The following is a 12,778-nucleotide window of genomic DNA, read 5'->3' as shown; positions in this document are numbered from 1 at the left end:
AAGTAGCTGGGACTACAGGCACATACATGCCACTGTGCCTGGCTCAGCTTTACTTTTTTTTAAAGTACTCTGAAGTAACTAAAGAAAGCTTTTCTGAATACAGTCCCTTAGCTTGGTGACTTTAAAGACTAAAACTCACAAAATAGAACCATTGGTATCAGTAAGATGTTAAAGACTCTAAAAATTTTCCTTAAGTAGCTTAAACAAGCTTCTGGGAAATTGTATTTCCATTATTAATTTGCTTAGAAGTACAATTACTAGTAAACTTTTGGCCAATTCATAAAATACACTAATGAGATCACTAATGGGAAAGTTAATAAATCAGGGTTTTTGTAGTTTTCTCCTTCTTTTCTTGCCATTATTACTCCATGAGTTAAACTACAAGTTGGGACAATGGAGCCGCTGGCAAAGATCTCATGATTTGCTTCCTTTGGTTGTTACTTGCCATCCCCTTAAAACCAGTCCAGAGATTTGGAGGACTACAGACATCTGTGGTTTGTTTAGCTTGAGAAACTTATCCTTTCAGTGATAATCTTACTTGGATTGCTCTAAATGCATGTCTTCTCCCTATAGTAAATCTCGTGTTGTAAGTCATCAGGAATGAGTTACAGATAAGCTTAGCTTGAAAAGTTTCTTCCTTTGTTCTTTTTATTCTTGCTTCTTTCCATATGTTCACTTAACCTTTAGCTTTTTCTAGAGATATTTGTTAAAGTAAGGTAAGAAGGGCACATCTTATTTTCCAAGCCTCTACAACTACAGGGAAATTGAATGAATAGTAAAGCAAACACTGTATACTCATCACTTAGATTTACCAGTTAACATATTGTCACTTTTGCTTTGTGTCTCTGTTTATATACTCATACAAATACATGTACACTTTTTGGAATGTGCTGAACTAATTGAAAGTAAAAGGCAGTCATGCTGTTTCACCCCCTAATATTTCAGTGTGCTGCTTCTATGAACAAGGACATCTTCCTGTATAAGCATAATACCATTAACACATTCCTATGTCAGTGTTACAGGTCATAATCATATTTCTCCAATTGTCCACAGAATGTCCTTAATAGCACTTTTTTCTTCAATCCAGGATTCAATTCAAAAATTGTCTTTGCTCTCATGTCTTTTTATTCTTCTTTAAATCACCATGTCCCAAAGCATTTTGCTTGTCAAGATATTGGCATTTTGAAGATTCCAGGCCAGTTTTCTGGAATCTTCCACAGTCTACATTTGTCTGATTGTTTTCTGATTGTTTTCTCAAGCTTAGATTTAGGTTAAGTGTTTTTAGTAGGAATACTAACTAGGTGATGTGTATTTCCAGTTGTATCATATTACTGGTGAAGCTAGGTGATCCGTGGGGTGATACCTGGGCACTATGAATAACCTGTTTCCCTGCAACTTTTTACCCAGTGGTTGTAATATCGATGGTTGAGTCTGTCCTGCATTAGTTAATACATTTGACATGGTAAAACAATAAATTTTAAGTTATTTATTTCCTTTCAAATTAATATTCTGTAAAGAAGAGCTTTTCCTGTTTTCTCCTCTCCTCGCTCCCTCACTCTCTGTGCATATGAAAATGTGGACTTCTGGTACCTTTCCTTAATACTAGCAGTCACCATTTATTGAGTGTTTATTATTTGCCAAACACTGTGTGATATGGTTTGGCTGTGTCCCCACCCAAATCTCATCTTGAATTATAGTTCCTACAATCCCCATATGTGGTGGGAGGGGTCTCGTGGGAGGTAGTTTAATCAGGGCAATTTTCCCCATGCTATTCTTGTGATAGTAAGTTCTCACAAGATCTGATGGTTTTATGAGGGGCTTCCCCCTTCACTCGTCTCTCGTTCTTCTCCTTCTTGCTGCCATGTGAAGAAGGGCATGTTTGCTTCCCCTTCCACCATGATTGCAAGCTTCCTGAGGCCTCTCCAGCCATGCTTAGCTGTGAGTCAATCAAACCTCTTTCCTTTATAAATTACCCAGTCTTGGGTACGTCTTTATTAGCAGCATGAGAACAGACTAATACGCTGTGCTAAGGGTTTTATATGTATCATGTCATACAATTCTTCCAGCAACCTTGGAAGGTAAATTTTGTAACTAACTGTTCTTGCTTTTTACATGAAGAAATGGAGCATCAGAAATGTTAAATGACTTGTTCAAACAGATGATAAGGATTCCAGTGGCTCCGAGGCCACTTCATTGTGATGCTTCCCAAATGTCAGCCAGACTGTGCTTTCTCACACCTAGCCTGACTTATAGACAGGAGCGAGGCCAGCAGAACAACTGTCCATAGTAAATAGTATCTTCACAAGCCAAGGAGTATGGCTACCAGCCCAGTCCTGGGCCCTTTCCTGTGCTTGCTGCTCTATTTCAGAGTCTGTTGCCTCTTCCTTTTTGGCTCCTTTCAAGGTCTGCTGAGTCTTCCCTTGCTTCTCTCCTAGAATGGAACAGTGTCTCCTGGTTGGATTGAGGCACACGTGCTCAGAGGGAGCAGCTCACAGCTTGGCTAGCTCCTGGTGGATGAGTAGTATGGTTGTGGGCTTGGGAGCCAGCCAACCCTGAACTTAGGAGCTGGCACTGGCCTGAGAGTCATTCTCTGTCTCTAGTCCTTGGCCCCAGAGTACCCCACATCTTCACCTATTTTCTTGGGGTACCAAAAACTCCATTCCTGAAAATGTTTTTTGAAAATGTATTATAACCTATAAAGTCATTATTCTTAATGATGCTGAGATTGTCTCAAGTTTTGCCAGTGGTGATCCCTTCAATTTGGCTCATTGTCCTTTTGACACAATATCCGTTAGTCTAGATAGCTTTCTTGTTTTCTGGCACAAGGTATAGCAGGTTCACCTTGCACTTGCACTTTTTTTTAGAAACCAGAATATAAGCACAAAGTGTGCTCATTGCTACTGAAATGTTGAAGGTGCATGTTTTTTGAGAATTGTTCTGCTGTTGATAGCGTAGTAGGGTTGGAGGGGGGGTGAACAAGAAAACTGCTGCCTGGCCTTCAATTGGAAATGCCCAAAATTCCTAGGGATGTCGGTGACTGCAGCTCTGTCCTTGCTAGCTCCTGCTTGGTCAATGACTTGTCAGTCCCTTGTTGTCAAGCAGTTGGGGACCTTCGATTAAAAAGAACTCCTCTTTTTGCTGACAGAAAGACAACATTTCAAAAGACATTTCTTGTGAATTGTATTCTCCAGTGGTCCTTTTCTGCCCTTTGTGCCAAACTTGAAACTGCAGAGAAATCTTTGTTACAGAGAATCCAGTAAAAACCTATTAACAGCATTGAGGCTGTGTCTGCCACTTCATGGCTGTGTATTTTCAGACATCATTGCTATTTTTCAGAATTAAATTAATTATCTTAATGGAGTACTTACTTGCTTAAGTTTAAAGTTCACTCCATTTTAATGTTTATTTTCTTGAGTGGCCCATCAAGGAAACAGGAAGAAGTAGTTTATTTTGTATTGTGGTTTGAGATAAGAGAGGTTTTTGTTTATTATTAATTTTAAGTAAGGTACCCAAAGATGATAAAGGCCTAGGAAGGATAGTGAGAAGAATTTTGCCATGATACATATTTCTCTCAGTAGGTCTTCCTCAGTGGTGGTTATGTAGTGTATGTTTATTTTAATACTCTAGTCTATGCCCTCTTTAATTCTTTGGCTTGTTCTTTGTTTTGTTTTTGTTCTAAAGCCTATATATATATATTTTTTTTAACCTGCTAGTTTATAATGTATCTTAAATTACATCAGTAACAAATCTGTGTTATACTGTGTACTCTTAATATACATTTCCCTTCCTTTTGGTCTTTAAAAAGCAAGGGGTTTTATGTTCCTTAGTGGGACTGTAAGATAAAGTAGAATATCTTTGCAGGTTAATTGCTCTGTAATTAACCCAGATGGGGCAGAGGGCAGAGGACAGTTTTGACTTAACCCTGTTGGGAAACATCAGCAAGCTTTCACTTTATTGTACGGCAATCCGTTAGATTATGGTACTCTCAGCTACTTGAATAATATCCAGAGAAACCTTGCTCCTTTTCCAGGGAATCCTGAGTTCCTCTGTTGATAAGATGACTTAATAGAAATATATTTTTAATGAATTCTTGACATTTGATAAATTAAGGCCATTTATTTTAGTAGAGAAAAAGATGAAGTTCTACTTAGCCATTGGTGACTTACTGCTTTTATTTAAAGAAGATGTTTTCTAATATGTTTTATTGACTAACTCTTATCAGTTATAAAATACCTGCTACTCTAGTTCTAGGCTAGTTCCTAAGGTGAAAATTTGCAAAGAAGCTTAAAAATGACGACTAAGTACAGAAAGGGGTCTCATTTATTAATGTATACATTTTTAAAGCCTACTGTAATATTTTAGTATCTCTATCTTACATTTTTGTCATATGCCTTTTGGTGACTTAATTTCATTTTATCTTATAGTTTAATATTTTTAAAACACTTGATAAAAATTGCTCCCTTCTACAGGATGCCTGAGTGTAATTTTTCTGCTTGATAGTTTGTATATTTATAAAACAGTGACTGATAAACATGAATTTATGGTAGCTGCCTCTCATTTATTCTTCCTTAAGATCAAGGCATATACTATTAAACAGTATGCCTGTAGGTTGGTTGTTACCATTCATAAAATCTTTGAAAGGACTTTATAATTTTGGTATAATAACAAATGAAAAGCCTCTAAATGCAACGTTGTATGCTGGCTTGGATTCTGGGACAGAAAAATGGCGTTAGTGGAACAACTATGGAAATCTGCATTAAAGTCTCTAGTTTGGTGAATAGCAATAAACTGATGTTAATTTCTTAGTTTTGATAAATTCTATGGTTATGTAAAATATTAACATCAGTGAAAGGTAGGTAAAGAATATATGAGAACTCTATATGTAGTAGAAGCTTAACTCATTAAAAGCTTTGAATATATAGAGATATATGACCATAGTTTGAGTTCATTAATTAGTTCAGGGAAAGTTTAGTGGTAGTTGTATTTAAGCCTATTTATAATTCATAATTAGGAATTTAAAAATTAAAAGACCAACAATAAAAATAAATGCACTTTTCATATGAAGACACCAAGTTCTGTATGTTCAATCACTAAAAATAGCAGTTTTACTCATTTTAGATTATTGCTGCTTAAGGTGTCCAGAATAGGCTTATAGTACAAGCAGCTTTTTTATTTCTTCTAGTTTGATTTTAAATTCAAAAGATTGAAACATCTGGAAGAAAATAGAGTCAAAATTCATCAGTGTATAAAATCAGTGCTGATATTAGTTGGTAATCTGTTTGCATACCTACTAAGTGTGAGAAATATCTAGGCACTGTGGGAAATATTTTTTAAATAGCTCTAATTAAAAGGTATGGCATACAGAAACTTGTGCACACACACATGTAGCATATATATGTATTTAAAAAGTCTTTTTTTGTCTTGGATTGTTAAGTGTCATAATGGTATTGAGCTTAAGTGGTGTCAGAATTGAGAGGCAGTGGTGGAGATTACCTTGAGCCAGGGTGATGAGGGATGTCTTCACCGAGAAAGTAGGCAGGAATTTAGCTTAGAAGGATGGGTAGAATTTATACATATAGAGACAGATGAGAGAGTACTCTGTGGGTGTGTGTTGATTAGTAGTAAAGCTGAGCCCTAGGAGTTTACATGTCTCACTAAATAGACTAGTGTTACGGGCAGAGAGTTCCCTGGATGGTGTTGCACAGTAGGGTGGAGTTAGGCTAATGCTAGTTTATGGAAGGTCTTGAATGCTAAGAAACTGGAACTTTTGTTTTTAGATAAAAGGGATCTGTTGCTTTTGGAACCAGAGAGTAACTATCAAAGGAGTATTTTATTTTCAGTAGTATCAGTTTTGTATTGAGTTCTTGCTACGTTTAGGGAACTGAGCTAGGTGCCAGGGGTACTAAGAGGCCTAAGACTGGTCTCTTCTCTCCAAAGCCTCACAGTCTCTGGCAAGTCAGGATCTTCTTATCTATAAAAAGATGAATAACAATGCCTTTATGAGGCAATATATGCCAGTGAATAATACAGGGAGCCCTATAAGATGCTGGACACTTAGATTACTTGGAGAAGGCTGTAGGGAACAGGTGAAACATAAGCTGAGCTGAGATAGGTGAGTACAACTTAGATAAGTAATGTGGAGGTTATTCTAAAAGGTGCAGAAGGATACGAATTTAGGGGAAAAAAACCACAGGTGGAGAAAGCAGTATGGGTTCATTGTAACTAAAATAAGCTGATGGAGACTTAAAATAATCAGCATGTGAGGTGATGAGTCTCGTGAGTATCATGACAAGTAGAAACAAGGGATTGTTTCAGAATCTTCAGGACTTGGCTATTATCAATATAGGATAGCACAGAAGGAAAACAAATTGTTGATGACCAGCAACTTGAGCCAGTAGAGGTTGGGTTTTGTGTCACACATTTTCATTTCCAGGTAATGCTGGACTGCCAAGTACAATTGTCTGACAAAAAGTTAGAATGGGGGTGTCAAAGTTTGGAAGACAATTGTGGGTCAAAGGTGGATAAAGATGGGTGAGGCCAGAGAGGAGCAAAGGAGCAAAAGGAGAAAAAGCCAAGAAGGACATACAACTGCTGCATTCAGAGAGCCAAAGAAAGGCTAGCCATTGTGATGATTTCAGTGTTCTTGAAGCAGGTGGAGGATATGCTGTCTATGACTGCAGATACGTCAGAAAAAGAAAACTGAGAAATGCTCAGTCACGTGTGAGTGGTCCTCAGTTTTATGAGAATGGTGGGCCTGCAGTCCAGTTGATCAGGACTAAGGAATAAGTGTGTGTGTATAGAGGAGGCGCTTGTTGAAGTGGAGGCAGCAGATTTACTTCAGTGTTTGAAGAAGTTTGGATGTGCGAAGACAGGGACGGCATACATACATACACACACACACAACAAGGCAGTAGCTGAAAAGGGCAAAAGAAGGGTATTGTAGTTAAATTTAACAAACATCAAGTGCCAGTTTTGTGCAAGACACTGTGTAGGGGGCAGTGGAGGACACAAAAAGTGATTAAAATATGGTGGGATTTCTGTTCCCCTGAAAAAGTACTGCCTCAAGTTCTTGTGACTTTAGATGGGCAGTTCATCTTAAACAAAATGTTGATATTAAGCATGGAATGACAAAATCAGTGACAAAACAACTGAAGATGAGGGAGAGTTGGAGAGTTGAAGGAGCAGTGAAAAAGAATGGAAGAAAACATGATGTGCAGGTGGAGAGGCTGGCCTTTGAAAGGAAAAGGACCCTTCTCTAAGATGAGCATAAAGGAGGAAGAGACAAATGTTGTTTTAGAACTGCTCTGAGATAGAATAGAACCAAACAAGGACCTCAGGAAGCCTTACTGTGAATGTCATGTATAACTATGATTTCTGCCTTTGAAAAGTTCTGGTCCAATGGAACGATGAGTTGGTGCTTATTTTTTATCCTGTAGGAAAAAAAGAATAAAAGTGACACACCTGGATCATTAAAGGTATTGGGTTTTGGCTGAGGGCTTTTTTTTTTTTTCCTTTTGAGACAGGGTTTCACTCTGTCACACAGGCTGGGATGCAGTAGCACAATCATGGCTCACTGCAGCCATGACCTCCCTGGCTCAGGTGATCCTCCCACCTCAGCCTCCTGAGTAGCTGGGACTACAGGTGTGTGCCACCATGCCCAGCTAATTTTTGTATTTTTAGTAGACACAGGACTTCGCCCTGTTGACCAGGCTGGTCTCAAACTCCTGGGCTCAAGTGATCTGACTGCCTCAGCTTCCCAAAGTGTTGGGATTACAGGCGTGGGCCACTGCGCCAGGCTGTGTGTGTGTGTGTGTGTGTGTGTGTCTAATGTAATAGATACATTTTTAAAACTATCAAGATAATGTGTGAATATTTCAGGGTCTGCAATTAGCTAGGATTTGTGAGATGTAGACTCATAGAGCTTAGAGTCTAAGAACGGAGGTAAGAAACACGAGCATGCAGGATCTTAATAAATGCCTGCTCATTGACCTCTGATCTGAGGTAGAAAGTGGCTGTGTGTCCAAACCATACACATGGAGTATTAGGGGAATTCAGAGGAGAAAGAATTGGAGCTATTTCTGTTTTTGAAATATTTGCCATGTATTTACTTCAAGTCCCTATTTTGTTTTCTTCATAGACATTATTTTCTGCACTGTTAAGAAATATAATTGTGTGCGCATACTTTTTGATCCCCACTGAATAACAGTATGTAAAGAATTATGAACATGATTTTGGCCACTTAAATGAAGAGAATCACCTTGTCTCAAAACTACCCAGTTAAGAAAAGCTTCAGCAGGACTTGGAGCGTGGGTGGGGCTTGGTTGGTGGAGTATCTGGATGTGGCTCCTATTTTCCATTTTCTGCTTGTAAACTTGCTTTTCAAAGTGTTCATACTTTATTCTATTGACTATATTTTAAGTGCATGTAGCCAGAACATAGGTGCAAGTCAGTAAGAGAAAAGAGCGAATTAATACTGTACTTGGACTTTTGTAGTCAAACATAGGAAGACATGTAGGAGTGGAAGAAAATAAACCTAATTTGGAGAGGAGAAAAAAAGGTCCCCTTTTTTTCTCTGAGGTATTAATAAAAGCATTTCAAGATTTTTCTTGGTGGAATGATCGATCTCTCTCTCTCTCTCTCTCTCTCTCTCTTTCTCTGTCCCTGCCTCTAGATATTTTGTGAAATTTTGCTTGGAAAGAAAATTATAGAAGGGACTATTTGGCTATCATAGGTTAGGCCCAGAATGTGATTTCTTTAAAGGCAAAAACTAAAATTCAGTCACTACAAAATTTAACCTGAGAATTACTCAGAATTACTTGTTGTCATACAATATTGTTAAGCAGGATTTGAGTTGAAGGGATTCCTATTGAGGAATATATTTAATGTCCTTCCTTCACCACCAACTCCTCCTCTACCCCACTTCCCACTCAGAAGAGGCAACAAGGCTTGCCCACCGCGGTTCCTGTAACAGTTTGATGCAGCCTCGGCTGAGGTCAAGCACACCCATTCCAGCCTCTTGAGGGCTTTCTCTGTGTGTTGCCAGTGTGCTGGTAAAAATGACTTTAAACTCTTGTCAGCGCAGTTACTGGTGCATGCATCACAGTCCCACTCAAATAAACCTGTCACAACACAGAGTCGGCCGCTAGAGAAGAGTACAAGGGCAGGCCTCTAGCTTTTCATTCGAGCATCACTAAACGTGCACAGAGTGCCCAATTATTTCAGCATTATTAAGCAAGCCTACAGGAGAACCCAAGCCTTGCTACATTAGATTTTCTTTAGTAATTTGCTCAAGTACCGCTGAGGACACTTAAAGGGCTTAAAACGGTGGCTGCAACCAGTTTCCTTTTCTGGGTTGTTAATTCAGGTTTTCTCTTTCAAATTAACTCTCCCTGCATGCTGTGCAGTGGTTCTGGGAGAACTGTTTAACACTAATTTTCTCAATTTTCAGCTTTTTTTGTTCAACATAACTGCTTTAGCAGTTACTCACGTATATGTTTTGATTAGAAATGTATGATAGTGAGGCCTTAATTTTTTGAGATTAAAAAAAGCCTTTTATGAGGTTTGTTAAAGAAATATGTTTGAATATCAACTATTGAAAATTATTTATATAATTTCACCACTTAAATTATTTATATTGCATGTGCAAAACCTCCAAGTATAAGAAAGGAAGCATTTATTGACTATATAGCTCCTTTGCTCCTTCCTCCTTTCAAAAATATATATATATATTAATGATAAATCTTGAGTAGGTATTGGCATTTTTTTTTTTTTTTTGAGATGGAGTCTTGCTCTGTTGCCCAGGTTGAAGTGCAGTGGCACAATCTTGGCTCACTGCAAGCTGCAACTTCCGGGTTGACGCCATTCTCCTACCTCAGCCTCCCGAGTAGCTGGGACTACGGCGCCCGCCACCACGCCCTGCTAATTTTTTTCTATTTTTTAGTAGAGATGGGATTTCACCGCATTAGCCAGGATGGTCTCAATCTCCTGACCTCGTGATCCGCCTGCCTCAGCCTCCCAAAGTGCTGGGATTACAGGAGTGAGCCACCGCACCCAGCTGGTGTTGGCTTTTTTACTGCCTGTTTGTGCCTCCTTTCTGTTTCTGTTGGGGCAGGGGTTGGATATAGGGGGCAAATTCAATATCTGTGTTTAATTTTTCACAGCAGCAACAACTCCAGGCCCAGCATTTATCACATGGACATGGTCTCCCCGTACCTCTGACTCCACACCCTTCAGGGCTCCAGCCCCCTGCCATTCCACCCATCGGTAGCAGTGCCGGGCTTCTGGCCCTCTCCAGTGCTCTAGGAGGTCAGTCCCATCTTCCAATTAAAGATGAGAAGAAGCACCATGACAATGATCACCAAAGAGGTGAGTAACTCTCTTGGGATGCCAATCTGAGATGACCTACCTGCTGTTGAGGGTAGGTTCTGGATGCTGTTGTTTATTCTCTCTGAATTTAGTTTTACCAGTTACTAGACAAAGGATTTCCACTGGAAGGTAAATTAATTACTGCAAGTAGTCAGTTGCCAAATGATATTCTAGTGGTTGGCAAGAGCTAACGTACTCCCTAGAGGCAGAGGGGCCTGTTTCTGATTATTGCCTTTGATTTCTTGCTACCTTCTATGTTCCCCAGGTCTAAATCAGTAATGAAATCCCATGATGCTCTGTTTGAAGTAGCATGTTGCGTTAATAGTTAATTTTGACTGAATTTATTTTGGGGAATGTCTTGCTGATAAATGCTCACTTGATATTTGACCAAATCAATTATTATTTATAAACAAATGAGCCTATATAGAGCAGTAAAAATCTCACAGGTAAGAAAACAATTTCAGTAGTCTTAGTAATTAAGAAGGTACAGACCAAATTAATGAAATCTGTTAGTTTAACTATCTCTCTCACCCAGTCTGTTTAGAAGCATGAAATTAACTAATTTCTTCCTATAAGACCAACATAATTGTTTATGCAATTAATTGATTTAAAGGCCAGTTGTGCTCCTTCTAGGTTGATTTCCTTCCTCCACTAAGGTAGATGATGGTGCAGAAACATTTTGATGTGACTGTTGTTTTTCTGTGGTGCTTACTGATAATTTTTATTAGTTAATGACAGAAATGCAAATGAAAAAGTGTCTCCTAGCATTCCTTTCTGAGAATTTACTTAGCACAAGGATGGTTCATTGGCTTGAAGGGTGTGGTTCGTAATTAAAAGCTCATATCCCGGTTTCAGCATCCTTACTATGAATTATAATATTAGGTCAGTGATTTTTATCACATATGCATAAATGTCCATCTCTGATATTAGAAACACTATAATTTGTCTTCCAGTTATCTTAATGCTATGGTACGGAGTTGATGCATGATTGTAAATACTTTGAAAAAGTCTATAAGGAGCACTGATAATAAGAATGCCTAGCTTTGGTTCTTCTGAAATTGTGTCAAAGGTAGATTGGTACTTTATGAATTTGGTTGTGCAGTATTAATAATTAACTTTTTACAGCACATTTGACATTTGTATAATTTATTATTTAGCATAGATCAAGTTTGATAAATCAGTATGATTTTATGTAAACTAACTAGTACTTTTCTTTTCTTCTTCCCACCACTTCATCTGCTTGTGTTGCTGCTGTTTTGCATATAGACAGAGACTCCATCAAGGTAGGACTCAAAATTTACAGACTAAGGAATGGCTTAAAAGGGCTGTAAATGATTTGAATGAATCTAGTAAAGTATTCTTTGAGATTTAGAGAATGATTTCATTGGTTAGTAGTGTTTAACTGCATTTTTTAAATTACTTTCAGGTGTGTGGTTGATTTTTTTTTTTGTTTTTTAAAGGTCCCATTTCTCTGTCAGAATCAGATTTGTTGACCCAGGTCGAATTGCAAGATCTGGCTTGCGTTGCCCATTTTATTACTTGCCATGTGAAAAAAAAATAACTGCTTTTCTTCACTTAGGCTTTGGCTGTAAGATAACAATGAAATGAATTAAATAAATTGGTTTGTAAAGAAATACATATTAGTTTCATGTTTGATGAAACAGCTCCAACCTACAAAACTCTTTATCAAAATATTTGTTTAAGTGAATGGTGCATTTTTTTTTTTTTTTTTTTTTTTACCAGTAGAAATAATTTTCTCTTTTAAGTGAATTTTTTTCACCGACTTTTCTTTTAAATTAACATTTTGGTATCTGGTATAACAAGTTAATTCTCTTTAGGTTTTGAATCTGTCTTATCTACCTTTTGTATCTCTTTATAGACAAGTTGTAGGGAAAGAGGAAAAGTATTTAGGGTGTAATGATTTGGATATGCTTCTATACCTCCAGAATGGGATGTGCTAAGGATACCTGAATTTATTTAGTAAGCAAACAAGAAAAATAGACTGCCATGGCAGGAAATGAGTAAAGCATGAAAATTGATGTGATCACTTATGAACCAGACACAATATAAATACACCATTGTAGGCCGGGCACGGTGGCTCATGCCTGTAATCCCAGCATATTGGGAGGCTGAGGCGGGCAGATCGTGAGGTCAAGAGATCGAGACCATCCTGGCCAACATGGTGAAACCCCGTCTCTATTAAAAATACAAAAATTAGCTGGGCATAGTGGCTTGCACCTGTAGTCCCAGCTATTTGGAGTCTGAGGCAGGAGAATCACTTGAATCTGGGAGGGAGAGGTTGCAGTGAGCCAAGATCATGCCACTGCACTCCACCCTGGCAACAGAGTGAGACTCCGTCTCAAAAATAAATAAATACATACATACATACACCACTGTATTATGCATAATTGTA

General features: G+C 38.2%; 1 protein-coding gene across 24 annotated transcripts in view; it reads left to right on the top strand.

Moving 5' to 3' along the window:
* LOC129479284 (transducin-like enhancer protein 4) overlaps positions 1-12,778 on the top strand; it is a 151,844-nt gene that overhangs the window by 70,760 nt on the left and 68,306 nt on the right. For 13 of the 24 annotated variants that reach the window (XM_055272169.2, XM_055272159.2, XM_055272179.2 and 10 more), the window contains 2 exons: positions 10,164-10,365; positions 11,632-11,648. In XM_055272169.2, coding sequence (XP_055128144.1) covers positions 10,164-10,365; positions 11,632-11,648 — 219 coding nt within the window. Of the gene's footprint in view, positions 1-7,436; positions 7,476-10,160; positions 10,370-11,631; positions 11,649-12,778 lie in introns of all 24 variants that reach the window. The other 11 variants (XM_055272168.2, XM_055272158.2, XM_055272171.2 and 8 more) reach the window with 3 other exon arrangements.

This window comes from Symphalangus syndactylus, chromosome 3, assembly GCF_028878055.3.
Source record: "Symphalangus syndactylus isolate Jambi chromosome 3, NHGRI_mSymSyn1-v2.1_pri, whole genome shotgun sequence".
Lineage (NCBI taxonomy): Eukaryota > Metazoa > Chordata > Mammalia > Primates > Hylobatidae > Symphalangus > Symphalangus syndactylus.
The sequence above is the reverse complement of the archived record's forward strand: the minus strand, read 5'-3'. Positions and strand labels throughout refer to the sequence as shown.